This window comes from Pinus tabuliformis, chromosome 1_1 (genome assembly GCF_031772625.1).
Source record: "Pinus tabuliformis cultivar Carrire ecotype Pingquan chromosome 1_1, CPIR1, whole genome shotgun sequence".
NCBI classification, from domain to species: Eukaryota; Viridiplantae; Streptophyta; class Pinopsida; order Pinales; family Pinaceae; genus Pinus; species Pinus tabuliformis.
Window position 1 is genome coordinate 658,403,675 of NC_142297.1, and position 15,248 is coordinate 658,418,922.

Consider the following 15,248-nt stretch of genomic DNA (forward strand, 5'->3'; position numbering starts at 1 on the left):
TTTCCTTCAAAATTTGGGGGTTTTATCTCTTTAAATTCTCCTTGTAGTTCAACTTTCTATCTTTTTTTATTTCGGTGATCAGAAACATTATCATAACGTCCTTCATCATCCTCATGTCTTTCCTCTGATTCATCATTATCTTCCCCTTGATGGACAATCGCAGTTTTCTCTCTGTTACTAGCACTGGGGTCTAGTCCGTGTTGATTTTGTCGATCGAAGAGGCTTTTCAGAATTCTCTCTTGTTCTTGTCGTAATCTCTCATTATCTATTCTCAAGTTAATCATCTCAACACGTAACTATTGAATAGTTTCGAGTAGGGAAGAATTGGCGTGACGAGATTCTTCCCCCAACTGTATCCAAATATTAGGGTTGGCCCCTACATATGTCGCACCTGACTAGTTTGGTGGTCTGGAACCCCTATACATTCTGTCCAAATTGCGCCCCCTTTGCCTTTCTTCACCCTTTTTTCTTTATCTCTGTGTTCAGTCATTCACACCCAGTTCCACTTAGTTTTTTTTATATGTATATTATATTTGTATACATCCCAAAAGCCTCAGTGTCGTAATCCTAGGCTATGATACCATATGTAACATGTATTCACGAATATATATAAAAAAAAATTAAAGTAAGAATATATGTGATTAATGTTATGCAGTTTTTATACATAACTATGGTACATACTATCAATCAACTACAGACTGAGATACAATACTGGGAATTTGAGGCTACATGGATATTCTGATGTTAATCATGCTGACAACGTGGTGGATAGAAAGAGCACATCAAGATGTTGCTTCTCTTTGGGATCTGCTTCAATTTCTTGGATGACTGAGAAGCAGAAATCGGTTTCTCTAAGCACCACCGAGGTTGAATATATTGCAGCTAGTATGGCCTCTTGTGAAGCTATTTTGTTGAGGAATCTCTTTAGTGAGCTATTTTAGCACGTGTTGGATACCACTATTATCTATTGTGATAACCAAAGTGGGATTTTCCTTTCAGAGAATCCCATGTTCTACAACTACTCCAAGCATATTGATATCGAGTACCACTTTATCCGGGAAATAGTACAACAGGGATCAATAAGGCTCCAACACATTAGGACTGATGAGCAGGTTGCTGACATCCTCACGAAGCCCTTGGGGAAGGTAAAATTCTTAGTCTTTTGAGAGAGACTTGAAGTCGTGGAAGGACCCTCCCATGAGGTTCCCGCTTGAGTTTGACATTGAGCTCTAGGAGCTCCTGGGGGCTTGGGGTACTTCTTGGAGCTATGTGTAACCATACAGTGAGTGGTCCACCTTCCCCTATAGGTACGTTGTGTACAGGGTGGGTGGTTCACTTTCCGCTTTGATACCCAATAATGATATATGAGAGCATAGGGTGAGTGGTTTACCTTCCCTTATGGCTGATGATATATGCACATGATGAGTGGTTCACCTTCTCCTACGGATGCCCCAACATACATCGTACAGATGTAGTCCAAGACTCTTGGGAAGTACCTCTCATTTGGCTATTGAGTTGGGAAAAGAGGATAGGGACCATAGCACTACAAATGGAGGCATCGTCTACTGTCGTACTCCCTATGTCTAGGATGCATGATGTTCAACAACTTGATCATTTAGGATAAAGTCTGATTGGGGTTCTACCCCTGGTTATGTGGATTGACTGTTGTCAATGGAGAGTGGTAAGGTCTTGTGACTTATTCTCGATCGATTCTTCTTACCATTTATATCAGAGTTCAACAGAGTTGGGACGAGATTCAGAGGTGATACATGGTGGTCAATGGCCATATATTAGCAAGTGGAATTCTCCCTAGTTGAGAGGAAGTGTTAAAATTGGTAACTAGGGCCAAATTCCACTTTGTACAACTCATTTGATGGAGATAATTATTGCATTAAATTCCTCTTTTTGAGAGGACCAAAATCAACCTAAAGAAGACTAAATTCGGACAAGGAAAAATATGTTTTTGAAGTAAAACGCACACATGTGCAAATTGTCAAGGTCGACCACACCATCATGTAGGCTCATGAAGCCCAAGAGACATGTCTTTTAACCCTCATCGACTCATATAAATAAGAGTGTCCTCCAAACTCATTTGGTAACTCACTAACTCAACACAAACTTCTCTCTCCTCATTCTATTTGTTCATACAACTCAGAGATATAAGGAATCTCTCAAACGTGCGAAGGGACAGGTGGTTGTTTCAATGTGTGAATTTCAGACTTTTCGCAGAGCATTGACTAGCGTTGACTTGGGTGTATTTGACCTCCTATGAATGCGATTTTTGTGGAATATTTTATGTTTAGGAAAGACGCATTAATTGGCACAGAAATCGAGGATTTCTGGGCTAGTTGACCACAGGGATGACCACAACAAGAAGTGCATACTTTGACCAAGTTTGACTTACTGTTTTGGGACTGTTTTGAGCTGACTTTTACTGGAAAGAGAGGCCGAGTTACTCTCTCCTTTGACCAAGCTGTTTTGGAGAAGTTTGACTAGACTTTGACTGATGTTGACATTTTGGTTAGACCGTTGTTGACTTAGAGCAAAATTGCAAATTTGACAAGGTTGTTTTAGACAATCATTTGGCAAGTCAATTTTGACTTTGACTTTGTATTATTTTACTCTTTCTCTTTGTTAAACATTTGGTATTTACAATAAGAAGAAATGATCAAAGGGTTTTCCCCATCTTGGGATTTTTCCCTGGCTTGAGCCACATTCTTGTGTTCTCTTGTCTTGGCTTGTGTTCTGCAGTTTATTATTTATGTTTTATCTACAATTACTGTCAATGTGATTAAATGGTTTATGTGATTGCTATTGGAAAATAAGTGGAAATCATCATTGGGCTTATAAAAGGACATTGAAGTAATTGTTGCAAGCATAAAACATACCATTGTTATCTAAAATTAACAAAAAATCATGTGGACCATTCCACAAATTCATAAAACTCAAGGGAGTTAAAGGGTAGGAATGCCCCAAATGGAAATGGAGGAGGTCAAAGGGAAAAGAATGGGAGTTTGATATCTGAAATAAAAGAACGCACATGGTGCCCCATCAAGTAGTTTGTCCACTAACAATGACCAAGGCAAACACAAAGGGTTCATCCACAAAACTAATTTAATTAAAAACATGTGAGTTGGATGGCATACTTGGTTAATGTGAAAAGGGAGGTTTGGCTAGGGCTTGTTGCATAGGGAAGAACCCAATACTAAATTGAACTAAGAGGGTTGCAAAAGAGATGATAAAGGAAGAATGAACAACTACATGATGTCAAAGCACCTTAAAAACTTATTCAAAGGAAAAGAAGCACAAGATGTTAACTTTTTGTGCTACAACATTAACATGTAAGTGCATAATAAAATAGTGTAAGTACTTGGGCATAAATTATAACAAATTTTCAATTCCCTGGCTAGCATATTGATGATTTTATATAAAAAGACCATAATGAATATGTTTAAATTTGTTGTTGGTGACTCTAGTCAAACTTTCAATGCATAATAGGCTCACTAATATCTTTGTGGATTGTTGGTCCCGCCTCATACCCTTGCTCATAATAGCTCCCACTAAAAATGCCACTGCTAACTTTGTGATCATACCCATAATCTTGTCTAGCATGACACTTGAATTTAATATAAAAGAAACAAAACAGTCTATACCATCACCTTGGTAACAACTACAATATAGGTAGATAGCACTCGTATGTTTGACCACCAAACATATTTAACAAACACAATGCACTCTTGAAAGCCTATGCCATATCTTTATTCCTCTTCATAAATAATTATGGCGAAATTAAAATTCAATAAACGATATGAATGGCATACAAAATTAATTAATCGATAGTGCTAGATATATATTTCTCTAAGAAAGCTAAAAAACTTCAATCACTCGTTATCAATTATTTTTCCTTGAGCGAAGCACAAGACTTTCACATGAGCTATAATATCAAGCAACCAAAGTGTAGAGAGTTGTTAAGGGTGTTGCTCTCTTGTGATAAGCATGGTGGATGTGACATCTCAATTGTTATGTCACTAGTGCAATCTACAACCCTCGGTGGGGATTAGGAATTTATGACCTTAAGTTTAGACATGTGTCATCACTAGATATCAACTAGATTTTGGATTATGCAACAAGTAAATAAATGGACTAATAAAATTTTAACAAGAAAAAAAATATGATAGTAATATCCATGTATATAATGTATTTGTGTTATGGTGTTCTTGTTGTATGTATTTGCATCCATGTAATCTTACTCTATATCATATGGATTTTGTAGGCATGGCATTTACAAAACATAGTTTACTCTAGATTATGGCTATTTTGTGTTCATGAATTTAAGCTACAACCATTATATACTTCTTGTGTCATAAAGTTATGCAATTTGGAGCCCCATGGGAGCTCAAATGGTTGAATCATCCATTTAAGGTGCGTTGTCAACGAGGAATCCATAGGTCAAAATTTCAAATTTAGCCAAGTCCCTTATGTTTACCAAGTGTTATTGTTGTTGGTAGTGAAGCCACCGGCCAACCAATTATTCTGAAAAAGAGAGCGGATTCTAGTGATATATTCTTTGGAAAACTAAAATATTAGGCTATATGTGACATTTAAGTATAGTTATATCTATTGATTGAAATGTATTTTTTAAATACACAGTTGGTTTTTAATATCATTGTCAAAATTCATTGATATACTAAATTACAATTTGACACGTTTAGTTTAGTGTTAGTAAAATAATGATCAAAGATACTATGAATTATCTACATTTGTCAAATTTGCAAGAACTATAACAAATTTTAATATATTAACTATTTTTCGCTTTCCAAATGCTAATGTCACTATAATATATAACTACTTTAAATTTTGTAAATTCAATGTTGAATATAAAATAACTTTTCATTCCAATATATATAATTTTTTTTAAATAATTTAAACTTATTAAACTTATTAATTTGTTTAATTCTCCCTAGTTGAGAGGGAGTGTTAAAGTTGGTAACTAGGGCCAAATTCCACTTTGTACAACTCATTTGGTGGAGATAATTATTGCATTGAATTCCTCTTTTTGAGAGGACCAAAATTGAATTCCTCTTTTTGAGAGGACTCTTTGTTTCATTTTGTCCTTCAGAGCGGCTCCTTCTGACAGCACTGAGATAAGATTTTACTTTATCTTTTAAAAAAGAGTTGGGCCAAAACCCTAGCGACCTAATATAGAAATTAAAAGCAGTAGTCAAGCTGAGGTGAATGACTTTCTCTCTCAATTTAAATGTCAATGGTGGTGAATGACTTTCTCTCTCAATTTAAAGGAATAGTCTATGGAGGCAGTAGAATGGACACTTTTCCGGCACCGGCCGGAAAATCGTCCGGCTCCGGCTGCCGGAAATCTCCCCCTCTTCCGCCACCATCGCTCCTCCCGTTCTCCGCCAACCTCCCGGTCCGCCCTGACATTCCCTGACAGATCGCCCTGACAGATCGCCGATCGCCTGACATCCTTCCTGCACAAGGGAATGCGCTGGCTCGGGGAGTAATTCCTTCATGCGCGATATTTCCATAGACTACTCCTTTCCCTCCATTCGAATTCAACACCCGCGCACTCCTCTGCGAACTCCTTCGGCCCTCTGCGAACTCCTTCGATCCTCTGCGAACTCCTCTGCGAACTCCTTCGATCCTCTGCGAACTCCTCTGCGAACTCCTTCGATCCTCTGCGAACTCCTTCGGCCACGTACTCCTCGCAGGTAATCCCTTTAAGATTATTTTCTGTGGTTCAATTCAATAGCACTTTTTCTTTGGCAAAGAAAAGAAAATAGGCCCGACAATGTTTAGATATCAAATGCACGTCTCTGGGCATGGGTTGAGCTCCTTCCTGTTAATCCCAAACATAAGCCATTCATTTAAAAATTAAGGGTTAGCTCAATCTTGCATTCTCACAACCAGCCCTTCTGTCTGAATTAAACATTGAAAAAGCAGGGCCCAAACTGCAATAACGAAGTGTGAGACTCACTTCAACGCACAGGGGAAACAGTGTTGACATGCATCATATCTTGCAGCACATTTGACTCAGAAAAAAGAGGGTGTAAGGTTAACTTTGTTGCTGCATATTGATGCTGCTCTAACATGGGTGAATTGACCCGGTGGCCCTTCTGTACAATCCATACACTTTGAAATGTAAAATTGTAACACTCCCATGGCAAACTGCTGCATTCTCATACTCAAATTTGAGAGGTGAAACATTTAAACATGCAGGCATTGACGAAATAAGAGTGACTATAATGTTCTTCAATGATAGAGAGACTAAATCTAACTTGATTAATTAATGTCAGAGATTTTTTTCATCACGACAGCACTAGTTTCTCCAAAGACTGATTGCAATTTAAACTGAAATCAAAACTCATAAAGAGAGACCTGAAAAGAACTGAATTGCAGAAGGGCATTAACATCAAATAAAAATGAAAATGGCGATCAACAGAGCCAGACTCCTCTTCATTATTATAAAATCTAGCTATTTACAAAAGTAACAGGGAATGGCAAGATGACACCTTAAGGCACCCCCCTTTCCCTTGATAATCTCACTCGCCTCAACTCTCCTATCAGTGCTTCTCTGCACTTCTTGCTCTGGAAAGAGAAAAAGGTGCCCTAATAATCCATGTTGGTTTATTTTATAGCTGCATGATAAGCAAATTTCAGTTATATTCATGATTTTTATGCTGCTCTTCCATTGCATCCTTCAGTTACAACTTAGAAGATGATGAATATCTTCTTTGTGTTGCAAATGGCATATACGCATTATTAATTGGGGATTGGCTAAGCCCACTACATGGGAACAATAATCATTTTAAATGTTTGCACATCCTCTAATATGCATTGCCTTAATTTGCCATGGAAAATACCATACACAAGGTCAGCGAAATCTGTAAGCATTCATCTGTCCTCCAATGTTTACAGAGTCCATATATTAATGTATTATAACTAATTAGGTCAAGCCTGTGACTTTCGTCTCTTGGAGGAGCTATCAGGTCTTCTTTAGGTTACCCACCTTGCTAAACTCGTTTATAAGAGTATCGTATGTCATTTCATTGGGCTGATAGCCTCTTTGTGCCAAAACATCTAACAACCAGAAAGCTTCCTCAAGCTTCCCTTCTCTGCAAAGACCATCAATAAGAGCATTGTATATGATAAAATTCGGATTGTACCCCTTATCTAGCATCTCATGAAGCACTTTCGTGGACTCCTGCGATTGCCCTTCCTTACAGAGCCCACCAATAAGAGCACTGTATGTGACAAAATTAGGGCATATGCTTTTGTCGAGCATTTCATAGAAGAGCTTCCTAGCCCTGTCCAAATGGCCTTGCCTACAGAAACCATCAATAAGATCAGTGTATGTGATAACATCTGGGCAGATGTTTTTTAAGGGCATTTCATTGAAGAGCTTCATAGCTTCCTCCAATTTACCTTTCTTACATAAACCATCAATAAGCACATTGTATGTGGCAACATTAGGGTATATGCTTTTGTAGGTCATTTCAGCAAAGAGTTTTCTAGCTTCCTCCAACTTGCCTCCCTTACAGAGCCCATCAATAAGCGTATTGTACGTGACAACATTAGGGCATATGTTTTTGCTGAACATTTCATAGAAGAGCTTCCTAGCCTTGTCTAAAATGCCTTGCCTACAGAAACCATCAATAAGCTCATTGTATGTGATAACATTTGGGCACATATTTTTTTGGGGCATTTCATAGAAGAGCATCATAGCCTCCTCCAACTTGCCCTTCTTACAGAAGCCATCAATAAGCACATTGTACGTGACAACATTAGGGCATATGCTTTTATTGGCCATTTCATGGAAAAGTGTCCTAGCATCATCCAACTTGGCTTTCTTACAAAAACCATCAATAAGCGCATTCAAGGTGACAACATCAGGGCATATACTTTTGTTGGGCATTTCATAGAAGAGCTTCCTAGCCTCTTCCAACTTGCCTTGCTTACAGAAACCATCAATAAGCACATTGTAGGTGAAAACATCTGGGTGCATAGTTTTATTGGGCATTTCATGGAAGAGTTTCATAGCGTCCTCCACCTTGCCTTTCTTACAAAAACCAGCAATAAGCACATTGTATGTGACAACATTAGAATATGTGCTTTTGTCATTCATCTCATAGAAGAGCTTCCTAGCTTCCTCCAAGTTGCCTTCCTTACAGAAACCATCAATAAGTGCATTGTATGTAACAATATTAGGGAAAATGTTTTTGTTGGGCACTTCGTAGAAGAGTAAGCAGAAAACACGGTTTTGTAACTAAATCTTTGCATCTGTTCATGTTGTCTAAGGAATGCCTTGTTGAAAATGAATGAGGCAAAAAGCAACATCTTAAAGGAAATGCTTGCATCCCAAATTTTTTGCATCCTTTTGTGCTATTTGTTTTTGTCATCATTGAGTGATTGATATTTTAGACCTCAAAAAAAGCATAAAAGAGGTTTTATATTTATATATATGTTGAATAACTTGCTAAGATCGAAATTTTGGTTTTGATGTCCTTTCATATTCTTTGACCAGATTAGTTCAAAATGGGTAAGCGAAAGAAATGGCAATATATCATGGATCTTGAGGTGCAAGACCTCAAAGGAAAAATGACTTTCTCTAATAAAGACTTGGTTTGGACAGAAATAAATACAAAAAACAATGGTATTGATCGTGTTGCTGTAATCCCGTTACGACGGGTTGCTGACTTTATAAAAGGAGAGGAAGAAAATCCTATTGCTCCATGTAATTTCGTACGAAAAATAAAGGGTAAACCAAAAGAAAGATCTACTGCTGCATTGCAATATGATATGTGAGTATTTAAAATATATATTGTTTAGATCTTTTGAAACCACGGTTATCTTTCTTTGTATGTACTAACAATTTAAATTTTTGGTTTAGCTATTATTGTTCATTTGGCCCAGAGGACAAAAGAGGAAATCTTTCAGCTAAACGAAGGACTTCATTTGTGCAGAAGAGGGGTTGCCAATGCCACTTTATTGTGAAAGTTATGCATGAAATTCCTGATAGAGCAATATTAACTTTCAATATGTATGAACATGTAGATGGGGAAGGTTGGGCTTGTCATGGTCAATGTGACACTTCAGGTGAGACCAGGGCCTTGCTTAGGCCAAGGCTTTCGAGGGACATTGTTGCATATGTAGAGAGTTGTTTCTTTTTGGGAGTGCCTATTGATGTAGTTTATAGAACCCACGTTAAGAGACATGTTGACATCGATGTGGCAACTCGAGATAGAGATTTCTTCTTATGCAGGAAAGATATTGTAAACATTTATAATAGGTTGGCGAAGGGAAATTATCAACTTCACAAAAAGGATGAAATGAGTGTAAACCTTTGGTATCAAAAGCATCGGGAAGATTTTTTCTTTTACCAAAAGCCCAATGGTGTGGAGGTCCCTTTTATAATAGGGATTCAAACAAAGTGGATGTTGGAGACAATGGTCAAGCTATCGCACAATAGCTTAATAGCCATGGATTCAACATTTAACACAAACAAATATGGGGTAAGTCAGATGCCAATGATTTATTGAATATATTTATTTAAGTTGTATCCATTCAAAATGATTAATAACTTGTATTTGAATTTATGTAATGTTGAAAATGACAGTATCAATTGTATACACTCGTGGTATTTGATGAACAACAAAGCGGGGTGCCTGTTGCATGGGTCGTGGCATCACGAAACACATCAGATGATATTGCAATATGGCTGGAGCAGCTCATGCGCAAGTGTTTCCAAACCCGTCCTGATTGGAAAGTCAATGCTTTCATGGTTGATGATGCACTGGCTGAAATCAGTGCCTTGAGGTAACTTTAACATTGTCATGATATAACCAAACATGCATTTTTTCTAAAAATATCACACTAAAATGCATTGAATATGGCAGGAGGATCACAGGTTGCGATGTGATCTTATGCGTTTGGCATGTACGGAGGGCTTGGTTGAAAAATGTCAATCGATTGGTCACTAGTTCCATAAAAGCCAAAGAGATGTTCAGTGAGTTAGGTTTCATCATGAAACACACTCTCAATTATGAAGTGGAAGATGCAATCAATCAATTTTTTATCAAGTTTGCAGATGAAGAGAAGTTCTTAGACTATTTCAACAAGAATTGGGTCACTGGAGATAAGATTCGTAAGTAAACATTTTTTTCATATTATATGTATTTTTTTCTTTTATAAAGGTGATAGAGTGAGACTGACATCGTTCTATTTGCAATTAGGTATGTGGGTGAAAGGTTGTCGGGAGTTTCCTCATGCAAATCAGGAGACCAATAATGCTGTTGAGTCATACCATTGTTACCTAAAAACAACATTTCTATCTGATAGAAGGAAAAAATGTGCCCGGAGGATGGATTGGTTATTGCATATGCTACTAACAACAGTTGAACCTTGTTATCGGTTCAAGGAAATCTTAAAAGAAGAAGGATTCCTAAACAACTACAAGAGAGAAAAGCAGCTAGAATCATCAGTGGAACGAGCAAGAAAAATTATGGATACTGATTGTTGTCCTCATGAGAACATAACACATGCTTATTGGGTGAGAAGTCAGACAGATCGAGATAAAAAATACCTTGTCACCTGGTATCGTAAGGATTTTATAACGTGTGAATGTCCATGGTCTATCCGTGGAAACATTTGCAAGCATGCCATAAAGGTTAATTGGTTGTATTTCCAATCGGATAATTCAAATCCATTGCTTCATCAGCATGCAGAGGATAACATATGCAATGACCCACCTGAGATCAATATAGAGCCTCAAAACCATGATGAAGATGTCGATGCTACTCTTATGGCCACAAATGAAGTTGACGCAGATGCCGAGGCACTTCATTTGGCAAGGGAGAAGTTGTTTAGCTATACCCATCTCATTTTAGATAACCCTCCTACTACTTTGGCAAAGACAATCCAATTGACTGATATGCTTGAAAAAATGTTGGATGAAGCCAATAATTTGCACGTTACTGATTTTGACTTCACACCTGGATTGGAATCTCTTGATCCATCTTTGAAGAGGAAGAAGAGTTTCCTTAGCCCCACAAAGAAAAGAAGAAGCAGCAGAAAAAACAATGGTTTGGAAATTGATTTAAATGTTGATCCATCAGAATATGAACCATTTGAGTTTCGATACCTCAATAAGCGAGGACGTCATCGATCAAATAATGCCGTCTCTATGGTTCCAGGTTAGTTTCATGTGTTGAATAGAGTCATGATTTTAGATTTAAGTATTTAATCATCACTATTCTTTAACATGTTGTATGTTTATTTTTACAGCAATGCAACAATCCCCAACCATGGTGATAACCCAAGACCAAAGGGAGATGCAAGACCATCCAACCTTACTTTCCATGCCAGGTACATTTGACACTCTTTCATTGTGTGTGCACATATACCTTGATGCTCTAGAAAATTTCTTTGCGATAACGTTTGACATTTTTCTAGGTAACTATAGAATAAGTGGAGAAGCATCATCTTCAACCATGACTGATCATCTACAGAAGGACTTCAACTCTAGTGGGAATCAATGAGGTATGCACAAATAATAGATAAGCTAGGTTATTATGGTGTCGTCAGGTGGCCCTTTATCATATGATAAGTATATTTATGTTTTTCCATTGTTATGTTGTTATAAAAATACCTTTTTCATAATCTGTTCTCTGAAAGTTCATGAAACTTTGTGTTTTGACATGGAATGTTGTGTTGTTTCAGAAGGCTCTAGGTACATTGAGAACATGGGTGCCTGCAAAATTTGAGGAAAGTTTGAGCCTTCATCAGTGCAATTTTAAAAATATGGGTGCCTGATGAGCACCGAGGAATGTTTGAGCTCTCATCAATGCAAAAGTAAAAGTTCAATTATATGCCACTACTCTCCTGAAGTTTCATGAAATTTTGAACTTTGACATGGAATGTCAAGTTAATTCACATGGCTCTGTAATTGTTCAACAAATTCAATTGTCGGTTCTTTTTATTGCAATGTTTCTGTATTTTCTCACGTAATTGGTCTAATACTGCAGACTAAGCTGTAACAATGATGTATACACACCACAATTTGGGAATGAATTATTGCTTTTGACATCAATCTAAATTGTTCTTCAAATATATTCTCAAATGTTAGATCTGTTATATGATCAAAACAAATCTGATTTTATTTATGGTGTTCATATTTAAGAAAGAAGCATATACTGTAAAGAAAATTGAGATAAAATAGATAACAGTGAGGATGACAATTATGTCTTATTCTGAGCACTAGGTGTCATCAATATGCATATACTGTATGCAAACATAACTTCAGCTGCTAATATTATGCGAAGCAGTTCCACAATCTTTTACACTGTAATGTATATAAGCCCTTTATCAAGTCATATTGTAGCTTGCATAAGGGCTCGGTTCAGATTCATATATACAACCTTAGCCTCGATTCAGGCATGTCCTGTAGCTCAAACAAAGTCTCGGCTTGTAGTCTTGCTTCTTCAGAAAACATGCTTTGTTGTAATCATAATGGTACTCTGAATTGTGATCCCACAGAGCACTGAACTTGATCATCCTTTGCACTAGCCTTAACAAGATCCAAACTAGAATATACATTGAACTGGGTCAAGTGCCAAGATCATGATTGAACTAAATTCTTCTCTTAGCATTGAAGTATATGATAATGTCAAGTGCCAAGATCATGAAGAATGTAATCAATGGACTACAAGGCACATGGGCAAGTAATCATTTGGTTGGCATCCTGGCATACAAGATACAGCTGTAGGGTGCTTCTCAGACTGCATAGCCAAGATAAATGGAAACAATAAAACAAATATGGCGTCCATTTAAACATCAGAAAATAAAATAGCCTTTAACTGGAAAGCAACATCATAGAACATCTTTATGTGGAATATATGTTACCAAATGTGGATTGAAAAATATTCTGAATTTGAGATAAAGACCATCTATCTTCTCAGATGATTGTGGTAGGTAAGATGAGACAGAATGCAATCAATGGACTACAAGGCACACGTGCAAGTAATCATCTGGTTGGCATGCTGGTATACAAGAGATACAGCTATGGGGTGCTTCTCAGAATGCACAGCCAAAATAATGGAAACAATAAAACAAATATGGCATCCATCTAAACATCAGAAAATAAAAAAGCCTTTCATATATATGCTTAGCTTATAGAAACCCTAAACTGTTGGGATTCTTTCCTTCATTTGCTTTAAATGAAAGGACAAGTATAGTATTCATTCTGATGAAAATATGATTTTTTTCAGAAATGTACTGACAAGTATAGTATTCATTCTGATGAAAATATGATTTTTTTCAGAAATGTAAACTAAGTACATGATGCAGTCACAGTGAAAAAGGAGTAGGTTAAGGACAAAGGCATGTGGAATGACAAGCCTTAACCAAAAAGGCTAGTACCCACTATCTGTCGGTGGTTTCGTCATCATTCTGAAAGATATGATAGTTTTGGTATTATTCTGATGGCTGGATCATTCTGATAGCTATGATAAGTTTGACAAAATCCAATGGTTATGATAATGTTAGCGTTGTATTCAGAGTTTGGATGATAGATTTGTTAGTGGTTGGTTATTACGGTCCATTGGGTGGTTATGTAAATGATAGCGTTTAACTTTTTTTGGAAGTTAGAATTCCTTCTTCACAGTTAGTATTTATTTTGGTTTTTTTTTGTTTCTTATGTTTAATAAATTTATATTAACTAATAATAAATAATTTTCAAACATCAAAGGTTAAGGTTTAAAGGTTTGAAATAACTAAATGTTCAAAGTTTAAGGTTTAAAAGTTGGAAAATAACTAAAACCTAAAAGTGAAGTGAAAGGATAGATGGCATCATTAAGAACCCTACAATTTTCTTTGATTCAGGTGTGAACTTGATCATGAAACAGTAATCATCATGTGCTGTGTTGTTACAGTTGATAATAATGTATGAATTAAAATAAAAGGGGGATGGATAATCCTGAGGTTGAAAAGCAAGAGCTATGTTCAAACACTAATCAGCTGCAAGTGAAGTGCCTGCTCTGCTCACTCTGCCAAAACAAATATGTCCAAAGTGACCACCCAGGTAAGCAGCAGCCATAGAACTTTATTTGCCTAACTCAGTACGTAATGATTGCCTTTTATTTTCCCTCTGTGGCTAACTGTAACTGTGACAGTGCTCGTTATCATTCACTCATCAAAAACCTAGAATAGTGGTAGGTCCTCTGTTCTCTGACAGTGCCACTGCATACACAAGTTCTTGTACTACTTTTCCATTAAAAAAAGAATATGGTGAATTAAGGTTGCAAGGGTTGCAGTAGTAGACCTTGTGTGTATCATGGGCTTCCAACAGGATTTACTGAATAAAGAGTTGAGGATTGTATGAAGCCTGGCACTGGACACTGTTTGTGCGTTTCCAAGTTGTTCCAAAAGTGCAAAAGTGCATCCCGTGCAAGCTCTGCTATTTGATGTTTAATCTCACTTCAGCTTAAGGCCAAGCTAATACTACAATCATGCATGACCCATATTTTCACTGTGACTGGGATGGTGACATAAGCCAATTGTAAATCAAACTAGTAGCCTAGAAATCTTAAAAAGAAAGCTTTCTCACTGTAGCTTGGAAAGTCCACATCTGCTACTTGTAAATCAGAATACCATCGTAGAATTCCTTTTAAGAACAAAAGAGCTTTAGGTCCACATCCACCACTTGCAAAACACACTACACTTAATGACATGCTTTTCAGAACAAAGAACTTTCGATCTTCAGATAGGCTCAGTGCCAAAATGAAACTCCTTAAAATTCCAAGGTTATTAGACATCACCCATATTTTCATAGTGATTTGGAAGGCTTACCAGAGACATTCTAAATCAAATGTTGGGCATTGTAAATCAATCAAATATTAGACACTGTATCAAACATTACACATTGTAAATCAATCAAACATTAGACATTGTAAATCGAATTACTAGGGACCACCAACATCAGCAATTTGTAAATCAAATGGCAAGCCTAAAAATCCTGAACAGAGAGCTTTGTAACTGTAACTTGGAGGCTCCACATCAACCATTTGTAAAACAGGGCCTGGCCTAAAACACCTATAAGAACGAAGAGTTATATTAATGAAAATTGAGAAATCTTTTAATAAGAAGAAGTAGTTTAAGAACAGAGAACTACGTTGATATAGTCTAATCAGTGTTTCTAAGTTTTGGAGTGTGTTATAATCACGACAGTGCCTTGGGAG

The 15,248-nt window shown here is 36.9% G+C and overlaps 2 protein-coding genes across 2 annotated transcripts; one reads left to right on the forward strand and one right to left on the reverse strand.

The window, feature by feature from the left end:
* Positions 1-6,452: 6,452 nt before the first annotated feature.
* Positions 6,453-8,184, reverse strand: LOC149215109 (uncharacterized). The gene has a single exon (XM_089391038.1). The coding sequence runs from the start codon at positions 8,138-8,140 to the stop codon at positions 7,001-7,003; it is 1,140 nt and encodes a 379-aa protein (XP_089247164.1). The 5' UTR covers positions 8,141-8,184; the 3' UTR covers positions 6,453-7,000.
* A 1,791-nt stretch (positions 8,185-9,975) lies between these two features.
* LOC149215110 (uncharacterized) lies at positions 9,976-12,072 on the forward strand. Its single transcript, XM_089391039.1, has 5 exons — positions 9,976-10,159; positions 10,248-11,207; positions 11,299-11,379; positions 11,467-11,553; positions 11,734-12,072. Exons 1-4 carry the CDS (start codon positions 10,015-10,017, stop codon positions 11,550-11,552), a joined length of 1,272 nt encoding a protein of 423 aa, XP_089247165.1. The 5' UTR covers positions 9,976-10,014; the 3' UTR covers position 11,553; positions 11,734-12,072.
* Positions 12,073-15,248: the final 3,176 nt, after the last annotated feature.